The sequence below is a fragment of the Bombyx mori genome, chromosome 18 (genome assembly GCF_030269925.1).
Source record: "Bombyx mori chromosome 18, ASM3026992v2".
In the NCBI taxonomy this organism is placed as follows: domain Eukaryota; kingdom Metazoa; phylum Arthropoda; class Insecta; order Lepidoptera; family Bombycidae; genus Bombyx; species Bombyx mori.
The window spans coordinates 11057871-11085684 of record NC_085124.1 but is presented as its reverse complement, the minus strand read 5'-3'; the positions used below and the strand labels follow the sequence as shown (position 1 = coordinate 11085684).

At 37.8% G+C, this 27814-nt stretch overlaps 3 protein-coding genes across 22 annotated transcripts in view; all 3 read left to right on the top strand.

Annotated features, from left to right (window-relative positions):
- LOC101738175 (spectrin beta chain) overlaps nt 1–4760 on the top strand; it is an 82203-nt gene extending 77443 nt beyond the window's left edge. For all 19 annotated transcript variants that reach the window (XM_062673728.1, XM_062673726.1, XM_062673724.1 and 16 more), the window contains one exon: nt 3523–4760. In XM_062673728.1, coding sequence (XP_062529712.1) covers nt 3523–3526 — 4 coding nt within the window. In that variant the 3' untranslated portion in view covers nt 3527–4760. The remainder of the gene's footprint in view (nt 1–3522) is intronic.
- A 156-nt stretch (nt 4761–4916) lies between these two features.
- On the top strand, nt 4917–13178 carry LOC101738048 (brachyurin). Its single transcript, XM_012692007.3, has 7 exons — nt 4917–5159; nt 5689–5820; nt 6559–6712; nt 10177–10275; nt 11213–11349; nt 12259–12315; nt 13007–13178. The coding sequence occupies exons 1-7, from the start codon at nt 5025–5027 to the stop codon at nt 13124–13126; spliced, it is 834 nt and encodes a 277-aa protein (XP_012547461.1). The 5' UTR covers nt 4917–5024; the 3' UTR covers nt 13127–13178.
- On the top strand, nt 13137–27360 carry LOC732967 (chymotrypsin-like serine protease). 2 transcript variants are annotated; one of them, XM_038017097.2, is made up of 11 exons: nt 13137–14403; nt 15109–15382; nt 15922–16020; nt 16694–16893; nt 17677–17779; nt 21764–22008; nt 23187–23460; nt 23670–23768; nt 24282–24481; nt 26076–26196; nt 27045–27360. In XM_038017097.2, the coding sequence occupies exons 1-10, from the start codon at nt 14194–14196 to the stop codon at nt 26178–26180; spliced, it is 1809 nt and encodes a 602-aa protein (XP_037873025.1). In that variant the 5' UTR covers nt 13137–14193; the 3' UTR covers nt 26181–26196; nt 27045–27360.
- The last annotated feature ends 454 nt before the right edge of the window (nt 27361–27814 follow it).

The following is a 27814-nucleotide window of genomic DNA, read 5'->3' as shown; positions in this document are numbered from 1 at the left end:
GTCGATTATTATTTAATTTGGTTTAAGATAGATATTTAGTAAAATGAGTGTGCTTCACTGATTTTATTTTGCCATTTTACTGAAATATCCATCTAATTATACAGGGTGGATTTATACACCCATTGATCTCTATATCTACGACCCCGTATGGTTGTTATTACTATTATTATATACAGGGTGTACATATAGATATCTCTAGTTTAGTAAAAGTTTTTTTTCTTTCTTACATGTTTAATTCACGATTTTGACATTTAATTATGATAAAGTTTGATGTATTATTTAATTATGCATGTTTTTGTTTTCGCCACGAAACTATTGGCGGTTTTGATTATTATTAAACTAATTTGTTTCAACAATAGAAGCATGTGCATGGTAGCTAATAGTGTAAGCGAGAGTACGCTTTATCCCACTGAGTTTCTCGCCGGATCTTCTCAGTGGGTAGCGTTTTGGATCCGGTGGTAGATTCTGCGAAACACTGCTCTTTTGCTAGGGCCAGTGTTAGCAACACTCCGGTTTGAGCCCCGTGAGCTCACCTACACGTCAAGGAGAAGCTGAAATAGCCTCTGCTCACTGATGATAGCCTGTGTGGTTGCCGCAGCTGACTACTCCCAAATCCTGCTCATGCAGAAGCCAGTCACCGTCGACACCCTAGACACGTCCTTACGGATCCATCAGATCCAGTAACTCTTGCATTAGACGCCTTCAGCTCTAACACTAGGAGCAGGCTTAAGGACCTGTAACCGTACTCGTCGAACTTGACAAAGAGTTCGACGTGCAACCTAACCCATGCATCAGCTCGTTGAGCTTCTCGTCGGATCTTCTCAGCGGGTCGCGATTCCGATCCGGTAGTAGATTCATTCGCGAAGCAGTTGCTCTTGAGTTGTTAGGTCTCCTTTGGAGGCGCTCGGGCAGCTGTTAGCAAATCCCACCCCTCCTGGCTGAGCCTTTGCTCGCAAACCTGTCCTGGTGAAACTGAAAAGACCTCCGGGCCACCAGTAATCCTTCAATCATAACAAAAAGCCTGTGTTAATAAATGGAAAACAACTTACTTTTTTTATATATTGCTTAGTTGGGTGGACGAGCTCACCTGGTGTTAAGTGGTTACCGGAGCCCACAGACATCTACAACGTAAATGCTGCCACCTACCTTGAGATATAAATTTTAAGGTCTCAGTATAGTTACAACGGCTGCTCCACCCTTCAAACCGAAACGCATTACTGCTTCACGGCAGAAATAAGCAGGGTGGTGGTACCTACTCGTGAGGACTCACAAGAGGTCCTAGCACCAGTAAAGTTCTATACACGGCACATCTACCTCGATTTGAAATGTTTAAATCGTATAGCAAATTTGGTAGCGCGTCTAAGGTTGTACTTATTTTGTAATTTCCATTAATATTTCAATATTCATGTATAGAATTTAATTGATGATGTGATTTCGGTATCAATCTAGAAATTACAATTCTTATTAAGTTTTTATTAAACGGCCGTCTGGTGTAGTGGTAAGTGACATAGTCACTACACAAGGGGGTCGCGGGTTCGAATCCCGCCAAGGAAAGATATTTGTATGATAAATATAAATGTCTTTTCCAGGGTTATGGATGTATATTAAATATGTGTATGTGTATAATAAAAATATTATATTTATTACCGTTATCTGGTACTTGTAACACAAGTTCTTTACGAACTTAGCACGGGACTAGTTAACGTGGCGTGATTGTTAGTAAATATTTAAAAAATATTTTATATGTGAAAATTCTCTATTTTGTTTTTTTATTTACGCCTATAGCGTTTTTTGTACTTTTGTTTCGTAGGTTACATTTTATTATTTTTTATTTGGCGCCTCAACAAATTTATTTGATCATATAATTACGGAATTATCAAGCGAAATAATTAATTTTTTTGCATTACTTACATAATCTCAGGTCAAAAAAATTAGTATTTATGATAAAACTTCGATTAATTATTGATGTCCCCAGATGTCTATCGCGTACTCATCGATCATTGTTTCGTTAGATCATGATATCGATTCAGTTTGATCGATTGCTTAAAAATATCCTTTATTTAAGAAATTAATTTATTCATCATTTAGACTTTTTTTTAATTAAAATGAACATAGAAGGTAATTAATGGAATCGGGGTCTTAATGATTCGCTTAGGATTTGATAACTTTATACTTCAATGGTGGTAAGGCGTCTTCTGATTTCCCCAGGGGTAGGTACCACCACTCTGCCTATTTCTACCGTGACGCAGACAGATATAACAGACTTCGGCATTCACTTTATTGATGTCAATGGACTCTGGTAACAACTTAACACCAGGCGAGCCGTTATGTCGTTCACAAATCTAAGAAAGAAATAGAAAACAAAATGAATACAAACGATGAAATTACCTAATAAAATATTCTATCATCGGATAGTATACTAAAATGATTAATTTCAAATACCATACGGAAAAACATAAACTTTAAAAATATATTTCAGCATCGTAATTAGTCATAATATAATTTCTGGCTTGCTTAAAAAAAAATATCGGGACCGCTTTTTGAAACTGCAATAAGAGTGTCGTCTAATTATTTATTTGTAACGTTTTTTTTAATAAAACGACATAGACATTGCTATCTACCAAATATGGTAAAATTCGCTTTGTTTAAATCTCACATATCTCCCTTGCTCCTGTCTGTTTGTTGACGTCATAATTTTTCGAAGAGGGTCGCGCTATAGACTCCTGTATAACAAAATCTTCCTTACTGGGATAGCCATTATCCTAAAGCAATAGAGACTTTGGTTCGGCGGCTCACGGAAAGCTCACGGGGCTGAAACCGGAGTGTTGCTAACACTGGTCCTAGCAAAAGCAGTGCTTCGCAGAATCTACCACCGGATCGGAAACGCTACTCACTGAGAAGATCCGGCGAGAAACTCAGTGAGCTGTGTCTATGGGTTAATGAAGGCAGACGATAGTACTAATGACACTTTTGATGATAGAGTTATTTGGACAAATTTTAATCTTGAATGTGTAAAATGAGTGAGTAAAAATGAGTATTTGTGCGAACGCGCGAGTCTGCGCCGCGCCGCGCCCGTGCGTTCGTTGATCCGAGCATCAACTGTTTTTTATTTTATGTTTCATTGCTGGTTTTTTTTAGTAATGTATTTTTTTATCAAACTATCTTTTCATTTAGCTGAACTAAAATGATGGAGCGTAAACAATGCTAATAATACGTTTTAAAAATATGTTTTAAAAAAAATCAGGATCGATTTTTTCTTCGTCCCATCATCAAAGGTGGCATTAGTACTATCGTCTGTCTTCGTTTTCGGTAGCGGTCTTCTAACACCCAGTATATAAGATTCGATAAACAACATTTGGACCGTCGGCTTACCGAGCAATATCACTCGCTCGGTGGAAGATCTTCCCTCTGTCAGTTAAATCCTCACAATCTAATCTGATTGGTAGTTACCTAGGGACGTCACGACAGAGTTACATTAACGTACACATATCGATAAGCTAATAGTGTTGTTTGTCGTTTCAGCTAAATCGTCGAGTCGAGAGATGAGGGGTCGTCGACCTCGGCGCCCGTGCGGTACCCGGTACCGGAGGCACGGGTCGCGCGACGGTCGATCTTCCGACGCTTGCAAGCTTCGCCGCCGGCAACGTTGTATCTCGCGTTGCGTACAAAACAAAACGTTGAATGTTCGATTTTGCATGTATGAAACGCCTTCTATATTTATTGTTTCGTATCGAAAAATAGATTTTATCCGAGCGCGAACGATCCCACCCGCGTTTGATTAATAAAATTAATAAATTATATTTAACAAAAAAAAAAAAAAAAGTTTTATCAAATTACATATTATTAAATATATTATTAATTATAAAAAAAAAAATCTAAATGCGACGCTATTTATTAAAATAAGTCTTTGAATTCAGATAAAATATAAATGACTATGATTGAAATATTTATATATATATAAAATGGAGGTAGTTTTAATGTACGTTTTGTTTGACTAGAAAATAATATTGATTCAAAACGATTCTTTGAAGATTTATAACTTTCGACCAATCCTCTGTTCTGATGGTGTTTAATTGTTTCGTTTTTAAATGTAAAATTTGGCTGAAAACCGCGATAGCGACCGCATTTAAATTCATTAGGACACCGAGTTCATTGACTTTTCACATTATCGACTGCTTTCCAGAAGCAATATGAGTTGTGTAATTAAGCTGCTCGTATTAGAGATATTTTCCATATTTAAAGTGTCTTCTTTGTGACGTGTGAGTGTCGCTGTTCACTTCAACGCAGCATTTAAATTATTAATATTATAACATTTATCTAATAGATAGTTGGTTAATGTATGAAATGAGTAGAGATGTAGAGGCGCCCCGCCGTGCCGCGACCAGCGACTTCCAACACGTCAGTAACGTATTCAGATTTGTAATTATTATTAACGCTTGAGCCTCAAGTGCTTATACTGTAATGTCTTAATTTTTTTTTTTTTTCAAATTATTTTTATTAACTGCCAATTACACGATTGTTATTTTTTGTAAGCTATACGTACATATATCTGAATTACACATTATTATTATTATTAAGGTGACACGTTTTAGTTCTGTTTACGTATTGTATTGTGACGGGAATGTGGCAACCCCCGCGTTTTAAACGTCTGTAACGTTAGTGTTGCCACAATTTCACGCTTGCATGTCGTACTATGTTTAAATATTTTATTTTAAATTTTACTTTTTGATGAAAATATAATAAAAGATGTTTTCAAATAATACTAGTTTTATTAATATTAATTTACCACATGTAAAAATCTCTACCGCTTGTCTTATCAAAGGAAACCTATTTGAGTTTATTCGATAACTTTTAATACCAACTTTGCATCACACAAAATATGTATTAGATGAATTTATCTATGACCCATTTCTTATCAATATCTCTGTATAGATACGATTATCAGAAACACTCGAAACATTTCCTGGGATAAGAAGATAAAATTACTTTCCCACAGCGACTTTTAGATCTTGGAGCCAGCGAGAATGTTGTGGTTTTTAGTGTTTAGTGTTTTCCCCGTGTTTTTGAGAGCTAGTCTGTTATGTGATGGGTCTGGATGCAGTAGAGAATCGAGGATTATTGGAGGTGAAATCACCGAACCTAATTCTCGACCTTTTCAGGTACTATATTATCAATGTTTTTTTTTAATACCAAATATTTGTTGGAAACATTCTTCTAAAATACTATTCGATTGTTAAACTTTAAAGAATTCAATCCTTTCACGATAATCTATACTAATATATAAATCTACAGTGGTTTTTACCGATGTTCCGTTATAACTACTGAACCAAGCATCCGATTGACTTGAAACATGGTATCCATGTAGAAAATACATGTACTTAATGGATAGGCTAATATTTATATGAGTGTTGGATACCCTAATAATAATGACAATAAAAAATAATATTAATTTTAAATGCGTAGCGAAGCGGGCGAGTACGACTAGTGTTATAACATCATTATCAACTGGTATTTTTTAGATTAATGATTGAAAATATGGAGTTATGTGTGTACATTTGATTTAGCTGCAGATAATGTTTCTAACACTAAATTCTCATAAGTTCCTGATGTTGGGTTCCTTTCTAAAAGTATGCCAGGCCCAAAATGACATTAGTTACCTACCTACCTACCATCGTATACAAAACGCAGGTAGCTCTGTACAAACGGGTAGGAACCACTGGCGAGCTCGGGTTCTGCGGGGGCTCCCTCGTCCATCAGGAATGGGTGTTGACGGCTGCGCACTGCTGCTTCCACGACGGTCAGGAAGTTGATCATGTGCAGGTAACGTCAACAGAATACTTCAGTTAAATATGAGCAGTAAATTTGATAAATTTATGAAGTTTTTAATACGCTTTTATTAGCTTCAGACTTATGTATGTTAGTATGTAATGAAATCTTTGAACATGATTTTGACCCCCTTCAAAACGTCGGATTAACTCGAATTTTGGTATACTTATTAAGGACCGATGACAATTCAATATTAAAAAAAATGGAAAAAAATATTGAAAAATTGAAATTCAACTAAAAAATGAAAAATAAGTAATAGGTAGTTTAAAAAAATGGTATCAGTAGTTATAAATATTTTGTGAACAGATATGAGTAGAAGGGTTATTTTGATAATGTGAAAAGCACCCCACGCCTTTTTTACAATAAAATCATTTTTTCTTACACAATTTTTAATTCAAATTCATTAAAATTTATTTTCTATTTTTTAGTTGGATTTTCTATAAAAGCGTATTTTGTTAGTTTTTTCAAAACTATTATTTATTTTTATTTTACTACTACTACCTCCCTGGTCAAACTGGATAAGCTTTATAGGCAATAAATAAGTCCGTCTTAAAGAAAAGTCTTGCATATCAAAAGTGATAAAATATATAGATATACTTCGTGGGTATACCTACTGCCGGGTTTTATGGTTTACGAAGTTGGGATCACAAGCATGGAAAATTCCGCTGGGCTATGTTTTAGAAGATTTTGAGTTTATCAGACGTTTGAGTTTATCAGAAATGTATTGTTCAGGCTATCCTTGGGGCGCATTCATTGTATGATCGTTACGAAAACGGTCGCCGCATCGTGAACATCGTAGAAATAATAGTGCATCCGGAATGGGATCCGGCCACTTTCGCCAACGACCTGGCACTGCTACGTTTAGCCAATGTCGTCCAAATAACTGGTAAGTTTGAATATTTATATAGCACAGTTATACAATATATTAAAATACATTGAAACGTCTTATTTTTTAAAAATAATATTATTATTTCTTTGGTTTGATTGGTGGCTGAGACATTTGTGCGACTACAGATAAAGTATTTGACCTTTTTGGCCTCTTGGCTGAATTTTTGAAGTCCTATGTTCCACTTCAATGATGTTCGAAAGTAGTTCAATTTTCTTGTTTCAAGGTGCGAGATTCTAGTCATATTTTGGTTGTTGCGAGTTTTGTTAATTCTAAACACTAATCGGACGATCGAAAACACGATTAATTTAACAACGTTGTGAAATAAATAAATTAATAATATAAAATTCGGCGCCGTTCGTTAGAAGCTATTGTTGTTGTTGCAATAAACAGTAGTTTAGTCGTTTTAAAGATTTCTGTCATAGATAAAATATCGATAGCAGGCATATCTCGGATATCAGATTTTTAATTAATCAAATTGCACTGAAATTTGTTCTGATGCAAGGCATTATATATTAATATTTTTGCGACTGCTTTCAGGAACATATTTGTCAAAATAAGGAACATATTTAGTAAGGAAATATGTTAGTCAGGAACATATTTATTAAACACTTTGGTCCCGAAGTCCCGTCTAGAAGAGAAAAAAAAGTAAAAAAGTGAAAAAAGTAAAAAACTGATTTTGATAAAAAGTATAATTTATCTCATGTTTCTGAAGGCGAGATTTCACTTTGAGCATGATCTTAATGTAATGAAGAATTTTAGAAAAGCAATTACTGTACTATCAAAATCTTTAAAAAAATAATCTTTTATACTATAATATTATGTTCTTATCTGATATTTAAAATCTGTACCTACTATATAGATTCTTATTAATTTTAAACGGTTCTACAAATGTTACAAAGTCAAATCGTTGACGATAAATATATGTATTAAATGATACAATCAGTCAGATAATTATCGAATAGTACATGCGTAAAAGTAAAGCAAAACGGTATCCGATATACTTAGGTATACGAAATGTCCGACCCAGGCGACGGGGCAACGCAATGTCGCCGTCGCCTGAAACATGTCTTATCGGATCCCTCGGATATACTTTCGGTGGTTTTAGGCCCCTCACGCACCGCTCACTATAAACTAAGCCATAGACATAGCCCACTGAGTCTCTCGCCGGATCTTCTTAGTGGGTCGCGATTCCGATTGGTAGATTCTTAGGCTACCAGCAAATACGTATGGAAAAAAGTGCTTTAATGTTTCGAGAACTTTTCGAGAAAGCCGGGCTACTAAATTTTGATTAAGTAATTGTGACGGCGTAAGTAATATTGCTCGTCATTTATGAGCAAGCGATTAGGGGGTGATTAGTATAAAATATTTACGTCATTTGCCGATTACATGTGTTAATTGATTTCCGTTCTGGGTTCGGGGACGACTTTGAATGCCTTAAACACCGTACCTATTAAAATATTACTACTACTATTACTACTGCTTAATTTTATGTATGTATTTGAAGTCGTTGTGGCCTAAAGGATAAGACTTCCGATGCATTTGTATGCATATAAATGCACCGGTGTTCGAATCCCGCAGGCGGGTACCAATTTTTCTAATGAAATACGTACTCAACAAATGTTCACGATTGACTTCCACGGTGAAGGAATAACATCGTGTAATAAAAATCAAACCAGCAAAATTATAATTTGCGTAATCACTGGTGGTAGGACTTCTTGGGAGTCCGCACGGGTAGGTACCACCACCCCCCGCCTATTTCCGCTGTGAAGCACTAATGCGTTTCGGTTCGAAGGGTGGGGTAGCCGTTGTAACTATACTGAGATCTTAGAACTTATATCTCGAGGTGCGTGGCGCATTTACGTTGTAAATGTCTATGGGCTCCAGTAACCACTTAACACCAGGTGGGCTGTGAGCTCGTCATCCATCTAAGCAATAAAATAAAAATAAAAAAGACGTTTTCTTTTTTGTTCTTTTTTATTGTAAAAGTAAAAGCAGAAGTGTTGTAATTTTTTTAAATTCTACTGAAAGTCTTGAATCGCTGCTAAACAAATATGACTAACAGTAGCTATTTCAGCTTCTCTTTGACGTGTAGGTGAGCTCACGGGGCTCAAACCGGAGTGTTGCTAACACTGGCCCTAGCAAGGGCAGTGCTTCGCAGAATCTACCACCGGATCGGAAACGCGACCCACTGAGAAGATCCGGCGAGAAACTCAGTGGGCTTTTGCCTATTAATATATTATATATTAATATGTAACTTCCTTATATTTGACCGTATATTAATTACGTCATCGACGTTCGGTTGCCGGTAAAAAAAATAGCAAACAGATTACCCACGAAATCTTGTAACCATGAACTCAGACGTGTATAATCTATAGGTATAAAAAAAAGTGTATTAAAAACGTAAACATTTAGCTTAGCTACTATACAATTTTTATAAAGTCCTAATTATAATCGCAAGAAACACGTGACTCGATAACATTAAATTTTATCAGTAAATCACTTTTTTGTTTGTATTGTTTATTTATTATAGCAGCGTAAAATATTTATTAGGCTTCTCTGTAGCGTTTTATCAAAAAAGCAAAATAACAGAATGCAAAACAATATTGTCACAATTAAACTCTCTGAGACGTAATAGTGGACCTTCTGTCTTAGCATTATCTATTTCGTGTTAGAGATATGTATAAAAACACACTCAAGTCGAATACAATTAAAATTTACTTACTTATTTATTTATTTTACAACTGATCTCTCTTCTTGAAATGTTCTGTAAAGATTAGGAAATGTATCGCGCATTTTTCTTTTATTGGCAATCGAATTAAACCTAATGCGATAAACAATGAAATTCCATTGTGCTCCAGCACTTATAAGCCCAGAGTACAAATAGGATCTCGAGAAAACCACACCAGAGCGGAGAGCCACACATGATAATGTTGAGTCACTAAAATTTTTATTTAAACTACTTAAAAAAGGGAGGAGTATTTTTTTTTATTGCTTAGATGGGTAGACGAGCTCACTGGCACTGGAGACGTGGTTACTGGAGCCCTTAGACATCTACAACGTAAATGCGCCACCCACCTTGAGATATAGGTTCTAAGGTCTCAGTATAGTTACAATGGCTACCCCACCCTTCAAACCGAAACGCATAACTGTTTCACGGCAGAAATAGGCGGGGTGGTGGTACTTACCCGTGCGGACTCACAAGAGGTCCTACCACTAGTATTCGACTGTATTTTTTATGTCGGACCTTTTTTAATAGGTCAACCGATTTTGATAGTTATTTTTCTGTTTGATAGCGGATACTTCTAATGTAGTTCTATTTAAATTTTATCAATATCTGACCAGTAGTTTTTGAGTTATCCTTAATAACGCCTATTTAATTGACTTAGGCTACGTGATGATATTCTCATTTTATTTTGTTCAAGTCGGTTTTCTTTTTTATTAAATTATTTTATTATTTTCAGGAATGGTTCAAGTTATTCGGCTACCGTACTTAAATTCTGTGTCATCCAACTTCGCTGGTTTAGGAGCCATTGCATCCGGATGGGGCATTGCAGCGGAAGGTATCATATACCATTTTTACTTTTTTTCGAAATGTCCGTAAAAATGTGATGCTCTAATTGATTTTAGCGATGAAAACATGTTTTCATTTATTTATATCCTATAATGCTATATTCACACATATCTGTTCATTAGCGGATAAGATAAACCACATGTGCTTATTAAATATGTGAATGTGGCTAAAGGCCGCGATACACGTGACAAGTTATTCTTGAGTGTGTTCGTGTACACAGAATTAGTCCAATTTTAGGCCAGTGAACTAGCATTTTAAGTTAAGATAGTTGAATAGATGATGTATAAATAACCTCCTATTTTGTGCTATTAGAATCTTCTACCATTGCTTTTATTATCTTGGCTTGTATTTTAGCTTCAGTATAATTGATAAGCTTAGCGCGTTTCTGTAGAGCTGTCAAACTGCCGTGATACTAGCTAATTATTCTAAATATTAAATTTATGACAAATTGAAACAGAGCGGTATTTTTAAATGGCGGCAGGAAATGATTAACTGCTTGTCGTGGTCATGAGTGATTTGACTCATGCAGGAGCCAACCACGGTTGACGTACTAGATTCGTCCCCGTGGATCATTATGATTCACTCTGAGGTCTGTTCGACACAGCGGTAGTTGTAACCAAACCACAAGCACTCGTAAAACTTGCCGAAAAATTCAGCGTGAACTGTAGCAGCAGCCCGCTAAGGACTTCAATCTGATGGTAGATACAATCGCGAAGCCGTTACCCTAGTGCTATTAGGGCTTATCTGGGTATGGGTGCTCGGGAAGATCGTAGTAAGCCTTCCCCTCTTAGCTGAGCCAGAGCAAGCTAGCTAGAGGCAAAGAAAAAAAACAAAGCGAAATTCAAAATGTAGTCTTCAGGATTTTGTTAATGATACACAAATAAACAAGAAACATAATACTGTAATCCAATCAATAATATCTACAGGTATAAATTTTATATCACCGACGCTTCGTGAGAAGTTGATGCCCGTGATTTCTGATTCCTTCTGCAACACTTCATACTTCAATCAGTTGCCCGAGAACACTGTTTGTACATTCGACACTGACGCTGGCACTTGTAAGGTGAGTTTGAGGACTAAGCTGAATCATTTATTATAACAATTAGGGCCCGACCTAAAAACCAATCATCATAAAAACTATATTTGTTAATTTTATTTTATGTCTTCAATTTTGTTATTAGCTAAGATAGTGCTAGCCTACAGCCTGCTTGTAAGAAATAATCAGGACTCAAGGTCACCGCCATGAATAGAGCCACTCTTTGAACGATAAATAAAACCAGGAATGAGGTTATTCGACACAGAACCAAAGTTATTGACATAACTCAAAGAGTCAGTAAGCTGAGATGGCAGTGTGCTGACCATATATGCCGTAAAACTGACGATCGCTGGAGCAGATGGGTTCCTGAGGGCAGACCACGCAGCGGAAAACTTAACGTGGGACGCCCCCTGGCTAGGTGGTACGATGACCTCCGATCGGTTGCCGGCAAGAGGTGGATGAGGTGAATGAAGACCGGGCTCAGTGTTGTGGACTGGGAGAGGCCTATGTCCAGCTGTTTGAATTCGGAACATCAAAAGTGTCAACGAGCGACGTCTGCTATGACACTTTTCCATTTCATTTCCAGCCGCCAAGGGCGACACATCTATTTCATATTACTTATATTCATTAATTTTAAATTCTTTAATTTGTCACTTATGAACTAATAAAAATATCAAACTAATACTACTATAACTAATAATACCTATTAATGATACCACAACGCAACACCAGCTGTGGACGACTGTGGGCTGATGATGATGATGAATGCCACCGCAACCCTTATGTCCAAACTAGAGATATTCTAGTATCGATTGCATTATCTTAGTGCAGATACAAGTTCCATTTAAGACAAATTCTCTGTATAGGATGAAGTGCTGAAAAACTATATATGAAATCGTAAAATTAAATTAATATGAGTCTTTGTTATATGTATAGGGCGACAATGGCGGTCCCATGACGATATATTTTACTGCGACCGAGGAAACTATTTTGGTAAGCATCGTTTGATCCTTTTAACTTAGAGAGTGAGATAGAGAGAGAAAATACACTTTATTGCACACCAAAGCACAATTAACTTTAAAAAAAAACAGCCAACAAGCAGATTTGAGCAATAGGTGGTCTTTTAAAAGGTGAGAAAATTTACTGGTAGTAGGACCTCTTGTGAGTCCGCACGGGTAGGTACCACCACCCCGCTTATTTCTGCCGCGAAGCAGTAATGCGTTTCGGTCTGAAAGGTTGCCATTGCTGGGGCAGCCGTTGTAACTATACTTGAGACCTTAGAACTTATATCTCAAGGTGGGTGGCGCATTTACATTGTGGATGTCTATGGGCTCCAGTAACCACTTAACACCAGGTGGGCTGTGAGCTCGTCCACCTATCTAAGCAATAAAAAAAAATCACTAAAAGCGATCTCTTCCTGACGGTGTACTATTGGCAATCTATTATTATAGAATAAATAGACCATTTATAAATTTACCATTTACATATATGTAATATGAAATGACTTAAACATGTTCTATGCCGTTGTAATCTAGTTTATTAGTATCATATTATTCTCATTCAGGTTTCTGGTAGAAATGTAAAAACATCAATTCTTTCTTACTGCTAACCTGCCTTTAATTGTCTCTATGGTTTATTTGGTCAAATTGAAACTATTTTAAATTTTATTTTTGATATTTCACAGATCGGAGTGACGTCCTTTGTGAGGTCCTCGGGCTGCAATAGCCGGATCCCTTCAGTATTCACCAGGGTGCAAAGATATCTGAACTGGATCAGCGAAATAACTGGGATTGTTCTTGATTAAATTTTATACTATACCAAAATGGAAATATAATAAACTTTTTTATTTCTTGAAATTATTTGTATTTATTGTAAGATTGAAAGGAGATAAGGATGAAGTCTAGTATAAAATATTAATTAGTAATCAGGTAATTTGGTAAATGTTTTGTTTAAATTAATGATTTAGTCTTAATATGTGGGTTCAAGAGGAACTCCTTTGACTGTAAGGTTGAATCACTATTTAGAGGAAACAGATTTCACTGACTTTTTGAGTCAGAAATATCTAAATATGTATTTTGTATCTCTTTTTACGAAAATTGCGCGGACGGAGGAGTATGAAATTTTCCACACTTATAGAGAATATAGAGAAGAAATGCATAATGCTATTTTTTTTTAAATAATGCATAAATGATACATTTAATAAATAAAGAAAACATTACACACACTACCATGTATTTGATACATACACGCATGCCTACTATTTTGTTTATAGTTAAAGTCTGAGGTCAAGTTGAGAATAGATTATTATTGTTTATCTTTAATACTATTAATTGTCTATAGTGTAGCCTTGGCGAAATCTGTGATTATAGAAGTAAATTCGTTGACAATAGAACCATAATAATGTTAAAAATTATAATTTAAATAAATAATTATAGTCGAGTTTCGACAACCGGGCGACCGCTAGTTAATTCAGATATGAGTAGGAAGAATACATATTGTTCATAGAACAAACGTCTAATTAATCCGATAAATGCTTGGAACGATAGATTTGATTCGATTACCAATTTTCGATTTTTCATGGGAGAATTTGACCAACATGTCTACTGAAAAGACCGAAATGGTCATTGTGAAGTGCGCTCAGAATATTTTAGCCAAGATTAATTCCTGGAAGAGTCCTAATCCTGATTAAAGAACATGTTTAATTAATTACTGAATTCGATTCTAAACAATTAATCCTTTAATGCTCGATTACTTCGATAAAACTCATAGTAACGCTGAACTAGCCAATCGAATTTAATGTGATTATTTTATGTTGATAGTGAAGATAGTTAAATAAAAACTCGTACAAGGCGACGTTGGTTTTATTCCAAAATGGAAAGGGTGTTGTTCGGTTTATTATTGTTTGTGACCTACGTATCCGCTTATGTGGAAGTAGGGAAGTTCTATCATGATGAAGTTGGAATACCCTTGGCTAAGCGTTTATTAGAGGCAGAGAACAATGCTCTTAATAACACCCCCGATGTAGACGTAAATAGGATTGTTGGTGGAGTCGTGGCACCTGCTCAATCGCACCCATACCTGGTAAGTTTGAACAGTTTAGGATATAGAAGTCAGCACAAATATAAAACATAGTGGAAAATTCCAATAATCAATCTAAAGTTCCTAATTCCTTATCCTCTTGTTCGCATACCTAGTACTGATTGTAGGGTATGTTACAAGCCCATATAAGTCGATACATTTCTTTTTATAGATTTTTACCACGAAGAATTGAGATTTATATACATAGTGTTTTTTTATATTATTACTAGCTGACTCGGCAGACTTCGTAGTGCCTCAGTCGATAAATAAAAGACCTAAACTTTTGTATAAAATAAACTTAAAACAAAAAACGTCCGTCCGACGGGGGACACATCAAAGGAAAAACAAAATTGTTATTTTTATTTAATTCCGAGCATTTTTATATTTATCTACCTTTTGACCTTCCCTGGACTTCCACAAATAATTCAAGACCTAAATTAGCCAAATCGGTCCAGCTGTTCTCGAGTTTTAGCGAGACTAACAAACAGCAATTCATTTTTATATATAGAGATAGATAGATAGATAAATGTTAAATAGGTTTTCATGAACAAATTTGTCATTACGCATTGGACTTATGTTAACGAAAATTTTAAATTTGGATAAAATGTGGATAAAATAAAAAAATGTGGATAAATGTGGATAAAAATAGTGGGTGTGGGAAATGCTTCCAGGAAAAATTATTTTAACTTAGACCATATTGACTTTCAGGCCGGTCTGGTAATTAGTTTCGCTAGCACTGCTTCCAATGCAGTATGCGGGTCTTCTCTTGTCTCAGCGACTCGTCTTGTAACTGCTGCTCATTGCTGGTTTGATGGAAATAGGCAAGCTGTTCAATTCGTCGTCGTCCTTGGAACCCAATTCGTTTTCCATGGAGGCACTCGTATACCGACCAACCGAGTGTTCATGCATCCGATGTGGAATCCTTCGCTCCTCAACAACGACATTGCTATGATTTATTTACCTTTCAGCGTGTCTTTCAGCGGTAAGACATATATTTTTTAGTAATTAACCCTTTTTTTTATCGAGCTCACAGCCCACAGTGGTTACTGGAGCCCATAGAAATCTACAACGTAAATGCGCCATCCACCTTCAGATATAAGTTCGAAGGTCTCAAGTATAGTTACAACGGCTGCCTCATCCTTCAAACCGAAACGAATTACTGCTTCACGGTAGAAATAGCCAGGGTGGTGGTACCCACCCGCGCGGATTAACAAGAGGCCCTACCACCAGTAATTACGCAAATTATAATTTTGCGGGTTTTTTTATTTTTATTACACGATGTTATTCCTTCACCGTGAAAGTCAATCGTGAACATTTGTTGAGTACGTATTTCATTAAAAAAAAATTGGTACCCGCCTGAGATTCGAACACCGGTGCATCGCTCAACACGAATAATGCACCGGACATCTTATGTCCTTTAGGCCACGACGAATTCAGACCAGGAAAAACCTAAATTAGAAAGTTATATAGAATCTTAGGCGCTAAAAATTGTGTTATTAATATTTATATCCCTATGTACAGCAAGAATTCAACCTATCGCATTGCCAAGTATCTTTGATCTGGGCAACAACTTCGTCGGCTTACCAGTTGTAGCTGCAGGATACGGAGTCACTAGCGACGGTGAGCTTTATGAACTATTCTTTTGACGATTCGATCCTCTTTGTACGTAGTGATGTTATGATATTGGTGATAATGGTCATGTTTCAAGGCCCTATCTATTCTGCCGCGAAGCACTCACATGAATCATCTCGCTGAGTTTCTCGCCGGATCTTCTCAGGGGGTCGCGATTCCGATTTGATAGTAGATTCATTCGCGAAGCAGCTGCTCTTGAGTTGTTAGGTCTCCTTCGGAGGCGCTCGGACAGCTGTTAGCAAATCCCACCTCTCCTGGCTGAGCCTTTGCTCGCCCACCTGTCCTGGTGAAACTGGAAAGGCCACCGGGCCACCAGTAATCCTTCAATCCTAAATAAAAAAATGTGGTTCGACTTGAACCGTGTGAAAGCCCTTTTATAAAAATATACTTTAAACAATATACTATAAAAATACTATACTACAAATATACTATATAAATAATTTTGGTATCGTATCTTAGATCGTACAGTGCACAGTAGAATTCACTAATTTACTCATCTACACTAAATAGTAATAGTATAATAACTTAATTATCTTTGCTTAATCAATACTCACTTTCCAAATATCCAAAATATATGAAAATACAGAAGTAAGAATACGCCTAGAGTATGTTCATTTAGTTCACTGATAAATCAGTTTTTATCATAGTTCTATGTTTTCAGCCCAGCTTGGAATATCTGTAAATCAGGTTATGAGCCATGTGAACTTGCAAGTGATCACAGTGCAGCAATGCATGGCCGTCTTCGGTAGCAACTTCGTGAGAGACACAAACATCTGCACGAGCGGAGCTGGCGGCGTCGGTATCTGCCGCGGAGACTCCGGCGGACCTCTAGTCTTGCACCGCTATGGCAGACCCACATTGGTAAGCCCCTAGATACAAATTCTTCTCTGGAAGAGGCCTATGTTTTTTTTATGATTGAAAGGTTACTGGTGGCCCGGAGGCCTTTCCAGTTTCACCAGTACATGCGGGCGAGCAAAGGCTCAGCCAGGAGGGGTGGGATTTGCTAACAACTGCTCGAGCGCCTCCGAAGGAGACCCAACAACTTAAGAGCAATTGCTTCGCGAATGAATCTACTACCGGATCGGAATCGCGACTCGCTGAGAAGATCCGGAGAGAAACTCAGCGGGCTGATGCATGGGTTAGGTTGCACGTCGACCTCTTTGTCGAGTTCGACGAGTACGGTTACCGGGGTTAGGCCTATGTGTCACAGGACACGCTGATCACTGAACCGGGAAACCCGATGTATTAATTAGATTTCAGGCTTACAAAAAAAATATATAAGTAAATTACAGGGAATAAAAATCCAAAGAGTATATTAAAGTTATATGCTGGTTTGTTTCGTGCCTTTATGCTGAATCAGTGTTAAGATAAGAAAACATGGCCATCGTTCCCTGCCTATTTCTGCCGTGAAGCAGTAATGCGTTTCGGTTTGAAGGGTGGGGCAGGCGTTGTAACTATACTGAGACCTTGGAACTTATATCTCAAGGTGGGTGGCACATTTACGTTGTACATGTCTATGGGTTTCGGTAAACTCTTAACACCAGGTGGGCTGTGAGCTCGTCAATCAAAAACAATCAAATATTAGAAGTCAAAAAATATTTCCAAAACCATACTTCATTGTTTAATATACTTTCCCTCATTCAGGTTGGTGTCAGCTCGTTTGTGGCTCAAAACAGATGCCAGGATGGGTTCCCCTCAGCCTTCGCCAGGACCACCAGCTTCTACGGTTTCATTATTCAACACATGTAAAGGTAGGTTTTACAAACAAACGAGTTACAATTTCAACAGGATTTTTATCATCACTACATAGTATAAAATAAAGTCGCTTTCTCTGTCTCTATATCTGTCTGTCCCTATGTATGCTTAAATCTTTAAAATTACGCAACGGATTTTGATGCGGTTTTTTTTAATAGATAGAGTGATTGAAGAGGAAAGTTTATATGTATAATAACATCCATTAAATAGTGGAGAAATCAATAATAAATTACAGTTTCCGAAGCGAAGCGAGGGCGGGTCGCTAGTAAGATAATAATAAATAATACGTAATGTTTTTTGTATTTCAGTTACACACATTCTACAGAGATAGATCGATCAAATGAATTTATACATGGAGATAATTTATGCAAATGTCGATGTGTAAAGAGAAATGTAAATAATAATTTATAATAAAAAATAACGTCACATAAAATATGTATTATTTATTTTTTACGAAACTGCAAGAGCTGTTGCTGTAAAAAGAAGCCGAGAAAGAAAATTTCAGTCTCAAATGAATTTGGTAAATTCCTAATTGTTTACATGACAGTAGTTAAAGTACAATAACCACCAGGATGGATATTAATTTTTATTGAATAATCTTGCAATATTAAAAATGATGTGGGAAAATCAAGAGAATTGCTGTGACAGTATTACAAATTGGCCCGGGGCTCCATTTGGAACTATTGAATTCTCCATCAGCTTGGTATTAGTCGCTTGTATGTCTACCGGGATATTTATAGGTATCATGAAAATACTTCTGTTTGTCACAAAAAAAGATAAAGCTTATGATGCAGTGTTTAGTAGAAACTCTTATTACATCAGCGAAAACACGGCAAAATTGAAATTAAAGAAAGTACACTTAAATACATATATTAAAAAAGTTTTTTATTAAACAAACGACTTAGTAGTAAACAATTTCCTTGTAAAAATATTTATAGCAAGACTGCGTGCGTACAGATGGCAATCATTTCAAAGATACGCGAAAAATGTGGGCAAATGAGCTCAAGATTCGTCTGACGGTACGTGGCAATATGTATGGCGTGTCAAATATGAAGTCGAAGTCTTAATTTCTTGTTACGCAACAGCTGTCTCATAATTAAAATTGGTGGTTACACGTGTCCGCGAGCGACTAAGACGATTAAGATAAAAAAGTCGTACATTAAAACGAAACCCACAAATAAAATGCGTATCTTTTTGTGATAGAGCGCATAGCGAGGCCCAGCACCCTACAGCTAGGTACTATTACCCTGGCCATTCTTCCCGTAAAGTAGTTATGCGTTTTGGTTTCGACTAGAGCTCAGCCACGTCTGCACTGTCAGTATTTTCAACTTACGTGCTATCCCTACCTCAAGATTTGAATTAATTTTCAACCTAAAGGCTATCATCACCTATCTTGAGATGTGAACTATTGTCACAATTAGCTGGAGTACGACTAACGATTATTTTACCTTGGCCAACCAATAATACACTTTTCCAATGTTTTTATCACGACTTGTTACTGATGATAGGATACGCCCACATCCTTACGGATCCATCAGATCTAATAAATGTTGCATTAGACGTCTTGAGCTCTAATGCTAGGAGCAGGCTTAGGGACCCCGGTAACCCTACTCGACGATCTCGACGAAGAGTTCGACGTGCAACCTAGCTCATACATTAGTCCGCTGTGATTATCGCCGGATCTTCTCAGCGGGTCTTAATTCCGATCCGGTAGTAGATTCATTCACGAAGCAGCTACTTTTGAGTTATTAGATTTCTTTTGGAGGCGGTTAGCAAATCCCACTCCTCCTAGCTGAGCCTTTGCTCGCCCACTTGTCCTAGTGGAACTGGAAAGGTCTCCGGGCCACCAGTAATCCCTCATTCATAAAAAAAGCATTGAATAAAGTTCATAAATGTCTGCCCACTGAGTTTCCTGCCTAGCGTTAGAGCTAAAGACGTCTAATGTATGAGTTATTGGATCTGATGGATCTAACAGGACGTGTCAAGGGCGTCAACGGTGACTGCCTGCGGGATCAATATACGGGGAGTAGTCAGCGGCGGCGACGATAAGGCGATCATGATAACATGATACATTGCCTTATCGAAGTAACGTTCCGACGCTGTTTTCGTATCGATTCGAGGCCCAGGACGTCGTGTAAGTCGTTCCTCATGAACCACGGAGCTCCGATGGCTAACCTGCAAAAACAGGATTTTAGGTATTGGAGTGTGTCTATGTGTGTGCGGGCCGCATGACCACCACACCACATTCGCGTAAATCATGACGGGCCTTATGTAAGTTTTCTAAGGGGTCACCTTGTTCCGAAGGGACATTTTACTCCGTTTACATATCATAGGAGTTTATCTCAAATGTTTAACGCTTAACGCGATTATAGTAACTCTAGTAATGCTTAGAAATTCAGGAGCCTATAAAAAGTTTTCAGAGCTCATGTTTCAAGGTGGGTGAAGGTATTTACGTAGTTGATGTTTATGGGCTCTGTGTAACCACTCAACTCGAAGTGGGCCGCAAGCTTGTCTACCCATCGGCTATAAAATAAATAAAAGGATAGTGTGGTTTTATGAAAAAACGATAAAAGTGAAACTTTTTTCACATTATAGACATTTAACTAAAAAAATTTGGAATAATATTCCATTAAGGGTATAAAAATCGCTTTATCAATCTTAATTTTATACTTGGGAAATTGGAATGATAATGGGAAAGGATAAAAGTAGACTCTCACCCGTATCTTTAGTCGTTTACACGAGCTTAACTCGACTCGACTCAACCTCCAACGCGCGTTTTGGTATGATTAGTCGTAAAAATAAACTCCACTCAAACGTCCTTGGAAAATTTTCCTAACCGGAGTGAAGTGAGCGAACTGTCAAGTCAAGGTACGTCGCGACGTACCTTGAACGTTCCTCAAGGCTGGTTTTCTATCAATGTCCAAATAGTATGTGGACCGCAAATGGAAATATATGATATTGTTGTGCAATGGCCTGGATCTGTGCATGATTCCCGCATATTTTGATAATTTAATTTTGATAATATTTATTAATAAAGTAAATAGTTTGAAGTTAGACATTTGAAACACTTTATTTTATTTACCTACATAAGAGTCATATTTTGCTTACTACCTGATAAATAAAGTCAATGCGATTATAAGTTTTATTTATATAATAATAAACTGGTGGTTGTGGAAAAGCACTTCAACAATACGATGCAACCAAAATCACACAAAAGCGACGAATAAAAATACAAAGCCGGATCCCAAATCTAAAATAATAATAGGTTAGAAAATAAATAATACACTTTCAGATTTACCGCACGCACACATATTTACGAATAACTCAGCAACCAAAACATCAAACAAGTTCATCTAGTGGCAAACAGACAGCGGCAGCTTGACTTTGACATTAAACAATGACCATAGACTACAGAACTCTATGGGTTTGATGCTAGCTTGATCAAATTTTCATCAGTATTACCTCACTCGAGGACATTTGAGGAATATTGTAATGGTCGACTAAAAATACCAAACTCGAGTAAGTTTGGAGGGAATTCTCGAGCATCATCGGATGAGTTAAGAGTGGAGGACTATTTTACGAAACGTCTAAAGATACGGGTGTAAGTCTCCAATTAATATTTTTATTGAACCCGTCGCCTTGGTTGCTCTGACGAGCGCCTTTCACTTTATCCCTACTCCGCGGCCGACCGTCACGCGACATGCAACACACAGACGAAAAAGAAAAGATAAAAGTTCTGCATATGAACTTTTATCGTAGTGAGTTAACTAAGTTCAGGTAGCAATTTAAATTATTTGTGTCGCTATCTTCTAAAGGCTTTCTGAGTACAATCACTACAAACCATCGAATATAAATATCACATAAAAGAGCGCTAATTACCACGATAACCTGATAAACAGCACCAAAAGTTTGTTTTATATCAGCTGATTAATTTTCTATCTGATCTGGAGAGATAAATGAAATATTTAAATTTGAGCCGATTATGTGTTATATTGCCATTCTGTCGAAATGAAAACTGCTGTACTCTTCGGTATCTTCTTCGTGGGCTACACATCAGCCTATGTGCCGGTGGAGACCTTCTACCACGAGAATGTGGGAATACCCCTAGCTAAAAGTATTAGGGCTGCGGAGACTGCAAAGCTTGACTCAAGTGTCCAGCCAGACAATGCTGCAAGGATAGTTGGTGGGGCCATTTCGCCATCAAACGCACATCCTTATTTGGTATGTCCCTCACGTAATTATTCTTTTAAATCTGTTATTACCATTTATAGCAAACCGACCTGTACGTCACTCTCGCAATACATAGTTAGTATCTATGTCCGTCTTTTAACAGAGTGTATATATATGTATGTTCCAGGCGCTTCTGTTTTGAGTGTGAATAGCGTGCGCCCGCGTCTGAATGTAATTATCGTTTTAAAATTGAAAATTGTTTGTGTTTAAGAAAGATTAGAATTAGAAATTCGATACTGGTGACTAACCCATAGTTTTATTGAATAAAAATACCATTATAAATGGCGCATGTTCACGATGGCTCCATGACTTCGTGAGCATCCTACAACTCCTAAAAATCAGGGAGAGAGAGAAACTTATATCTTCTTCCGATTTTCGGATAACAATACATATTATCATCATTGTGTGCAACCGCAGTCTCTACATCCAAGGTTCAAGGCGACGTTCCCAATGTGCATATCGACTCAAATGGTCTTGATCGTGATGGCGTGATGGCGTGGCTGCAAGCAACTTCACCTGTTTCGTGGTCGTGGACGTGGTCGTTGTTTTTTATAGCTTAGATGATTGGACGAGCTCACGGACCTGGTGTCAAGTGGTAACCGGAGCCCATATACATCTGCAATGTAAATGCCGCCACCCACCTCGAGACATGAGTTGTAAAGTCTTAGTTTTAGCAGTACAACGGCTACCCCACCCTTCGAACCGAAACGCATTACTGCTTTACGGAAGAATTAAGTGGGGTTGTGGTACCTATCCATGCGGACTCACAAGTTGTCCTACCACCAGTAATTACGTAAATAATAATTTTGCGGGTTTGATTTTTATTACACGATGTTATTTCTTCACCGTGGAAGTCAATCGTGAACATTTGTTAAGTACGTATTTCATTGGAAAAATGGGTACCCGTCTGCGGGATTCGAACACCGGTGCAGCGCACGACACGAATACACCGGGCGTTTTATCCTTTAGGCCACGACGAATCCAGATGGCTCATATGGTAGCGTTGAGGCAGCCCGTCGCCTTGTCTAGGCCTCCTGTCGATGCGAGTACTTTGGCCGACTTACCCACGATCACTCTCAAAGTTTCAGCTACAGCCAAAACTGTATCACTGCTCAAATATTATACATGTAAATTGAAGAATGTTAGACAACAAATTTTTCGATTTCCAGGCTGGTCTTCTCATCACCTTCATAAACGCCGTCGGTACTTCGGCGTGTGGATCATCGCTTCTTTCAGCTAACAGGCTAGTCACCGCCGCCCACTGCTGGTTTGATGGCCGCTTCCAAGCTAACCAGTTCGTTGTGGTTCTCGGCTCAAACACGCTGTTCCACGGTGGTGTTCGTGTCACTACTCGTCAAGTTTTTGTACATCCTCAATGGAATCCCACCCTTTTGAACAACGATGTGGCAATGATTTACCTACCTCACAGGGTTACTCTGAACAGTGAGTCTTTACCTTATTGAAAATTTGTAATTGACCACACACAATAAAGATGTCCGCTTTTCTATGCTATCGTATATTTGAAATTTAATTTAACAAAAATACACGATTGAATCTCTCTGTAAAAAAAATAATTATCATTTGCTTTGCACATTTCAAATTGTAAATCTCAGAAGCTGTTTTTTTTGTTAAAAATAAACGTTTTTTTTCAGACAACATCAAGCCCATCGCTCTGCCTAACACCGCCGATTTGAACAACCTATTTGTTGGCCAATGGGCGGTCGCTGCTGGATATGGATTAACTAGTGACGGTTCGTATAAAATTTGCATAAGAAATCAATGCCTCAGACATTTTATGATTAGTGCACGTCAAAAACAATGATTGATTGAAATTAATTAAAAGATTATGATTTTTTGTTTATTTTATGCTACACCCATTATTTAGAGTTGACGTTGCGCTATACAAAGGAAATTTTACAGTTTTCTCTTTTCTTTATGGGTGGTTTTGTGTATCCACACAGCTCTAGCTAACTTTCAGCTAGGTTCTAATTGAGACTAATTGTTATAATAGCTAATAATTAAATAATTTTTCAATTTATAGTCCGTCTGATGGTTGACGTCTGTAAGAAATCGCTCTTAGCGATAAGATCAAAAATGTACTTTTTTGTTCGTTTTGTTTTGTTGTTATTTGATTACATTGGTGTAAAGTTTACCCTACTCTGTGATTGTGCAAATGCAGCTTCCACTACATGTCGCAGAACGGTTGGCATTAGCTATCAATGGATGAAATGGAATCGAAATAAAAACATTACATCTCCTTCCAGCGCAAACTGGTATCTCGGTAAATCAGGTGATGAGCCAAGTGAACCTGCAAGTGATCACAGTGCAACAGTGCATGGCCGTTTTCGGTAGCAACTTCGTGAGGAACTCAAACATCTGCACGAACGGAGCTGGCGGTGTCGGTATTTGCCGCGGAGACTCCGGCGGACCACTTTTGTTGAACCGTAATGGTGTACTAACCTTAGTAAGTATTTGCTAATTACACTAAATATTTGTAAAGTGTAAACAATGAAACGAAGGAACAGTTACTAATGGAGGCACATAATCAGGGACGTCTTAAACTAGGCTAGGGCCCTTGGGCACACAAGAATTTGAGGCCCTTTTGGAAAGTAAAAAGAGCGAATTTTAATAACATTTTTTTACTGAGTATGACCATTTAATAAAGGTAATCAAATACAGTATGATTTAATATGTCATTAATGATATTAGAATGCTGCTGATTTTTTGGTTACGATTACGATAACGGCTTCCAAACAAATTTCATCAATATAATCTAAAATTATTATCTACTGTGGTAAAACGTGGAGACATCGATTGCATTTTCTTATCAGCTTTAAATAAAATACTTTTTGCGATTTTGTAGTGCCTACAGTTCTTTCGTCCTTTTTTATTTCTCTATCTTATTCTAATAACTTTCAGCGCCTTTTTTTTAATTTACCCGGTTGCTACTGCAGCGCCACCCTTATTTAGCAGATTTTAACGGACACTTTTTACACACAGAGACGGTACTCCTTACCTCTACCCTCCATGTTAGTACAGTAGGAATAGGCGCAGTCATCGATATAATGGCGTAGTATACCTATGCCTTGTAAATAATTCCTTCTGATAAGATTACTGATTTGTGAAAAAAGTGTAATGTGCCCGACAAAAATGTTTTAAGAATAAATGTGTGAGAGAAATTGTCGGTCCTTCGGGGCCCCCTGAGAATGGGGACCCTGGGCACGGGCCCCGTGTGCCCTTATGGTAAAGACGGTATTGCACATAATGGTACACATAGTATTACGAAATACGAGAAAAAATATGGAGTAATGAAATCGATTTAAATTTTGGTACGTTACTTTACTCATTGTCGAGCTGTTACTTACTGAGACACCGTGGCCATTTCAATCATGGGCAGCCAAGGAATAAATGCTTTTTTTTATGAATGAGGGATTACTGGTGGCCCAGAGGCCTTTCCAGTTTCACCAGGACAGGTGGGCGAGCAAAGGCTCAGCCCGGGCGGATGGAATTTGCTAACAGTTGCCCGAGCGCATCCAAAAGAGACCTAACAACTCAAGAGCAACTGCTTTGAGAATGAATCTACTACCGGATCGGAATCGCGACCCAGTGATAAGATCTGGCGAGAAACTCAGTGGGCTGCTGCATGGGTTAGGTTGCACGTGGAACTCTTTGCCGAGTTCGACGAGTACGGTTACCGGGGTCCGTAAGCCTGCTCTTCGCGTCAGAGCTGAAGGCGTCTAATGCAAAGTTTATTGAATCTGATGGATCTGTAAGGACGTGTCTAAGGCGTCAACGGTGACTGGCTCCTGCATGATCAGGATTCGGGGAGTAGTCAGCGGCGGCAACGATAAGGCCATTTTCATGACGCATAGCGTTATCGAAGTAACGTTCCGAGAGATAGAGCATCTGCTCCAATCTCCACTAATCAATTTACAACGATTGAATTTCATAAGTACTAACACAGTGATTTTCTGGCCATATTCATTGTAACTACTTATAATCCCGGAGGTCCTTCCTTGGGTTATGCAGCGACTCTAATTGATAATTTTGTTTTTCAGATCGGTATCAGTTCTTTCGTAGCCCAGAACAGATGCCAGGACGGATTCCCATCTGCCTTCGCCAGAGTTACAAGTTTCAACAATTTCATCCGCCAGCATTTATAAACTGAACTGAAATAAGGTATATCACGAAATAGCGACAGCGACTTTTCTTTTCAGTATTTTGTTAAATCTATACACTGGAATCACTATCAGCTATAACCAAATTGACTTTATGTTCTGGCTGTTTCACTGTGTTTTCCAATTTTCGAATGAGAGCAGCTATCACTAATTATAAATGTTATATTGTTGTTGTAGACAGATGAGCATATAGCTAACCTGATGGAAGTCACCGTTATTCATGGACATCAGTAATACTGGGGACACAACCAAGGCACTGCCTACATTTATTTGCTACTGTTATATACATTTATATGGGCAACAATGTCCTTACGCGTTGGTGGTTTGACTTGTCAGATGTTTGGGTCAGGAAGGAATTACCGGACTTCCGCTTACTCGTTTGAGGCGGTACACAGGACATAATGTCGTTGAACCAACTAAAATCTTCCGTCACTCGACGATACTCTCCAAGCCTTACGTGACACAACTGAGGTAAACAATATGGGTTGCATAGCGTGGACCGTCTCAGTTCCACCTCCTACCCAGGCAGGAAGACTGACCGGCGGTCATTGGTCTCACTAGCACCGGACCACGACCACTCTTGGCAGTGAGGCGGGTCAGAGCGCTGCTCACCAAAACAAGGTTGCTCTTTCGCGCGTGTAGAGCAACTTACACGTAGTATTCTTGAGGCTCCCTAATCGGCCCCCGAACTGACATTAAGTATGACCGAAAGACATCGAATGCCCATAAAACATCATCATCATCAGCCTTTATCTGCCCACCGTTGGACATAGGCCTTCCCCAATGCCTTCCATAGAATGCCCATAAATGAAATTTCTTTATTTATTAAAGTTTTACTGTATTTTCTAGGTCAAGTTCCATACAACAACATTACGTATTCATGCCAGAAGTAAATATAAGTGAAACTTTAGTCAGCGACGAAGCTAAAGAAAAAATACACTCTTAAAATACTTGGACGCATAATTTTTTTACTTGTGATGATAATTGAAAATATCAGTGCCAAACAGCGTTACTGAAAATATTTATCCACAATTAATAATATTAAAAACAGAAGAATCGTATTTATAGACTGAATGAAATGTTCTATTTAATTTAAATATATAATTATATAGTACCTATGTATATATGTACCTGGTCGAAGAAATAAATGTTATATTTTTTTTTATCAAGTGTTTTAGTTTCTTAAAATTATCATTGACGTTGAAATGAACTATCATTTTGTTCGAATTATTTGATTCAGGAATGCCCTGTTCACCTTTGACTTAATCATGACGTAATAATCAGACAATACTAATCAGAATTCAAGTGTCTTGCTAAACAGCACTAAAATACTACTAAATAGTAATGAACTTAAATGGAGCTTCGATCGACTTTTTTTTCCTACCTATGCTGATGCCTTGAGAGGCTATTTCAGCTTCGCCCTAACGTATAGGTGAGCTCACGGGGCTCAAACCGGAGTGTTGCTAACACTGGCCCTAGAGCATTGCTTCGCAGAATCTACCCCCGGATCGGAAGCGCGACCCACTGAGAAGATACGGCGAGAAACTCAGTGGGCTGTGTCTGTGGGTTAATTCGCTCGTCGAGCCCTTCGTCGCCAGTGTCGGGTTCGACGAGGACGG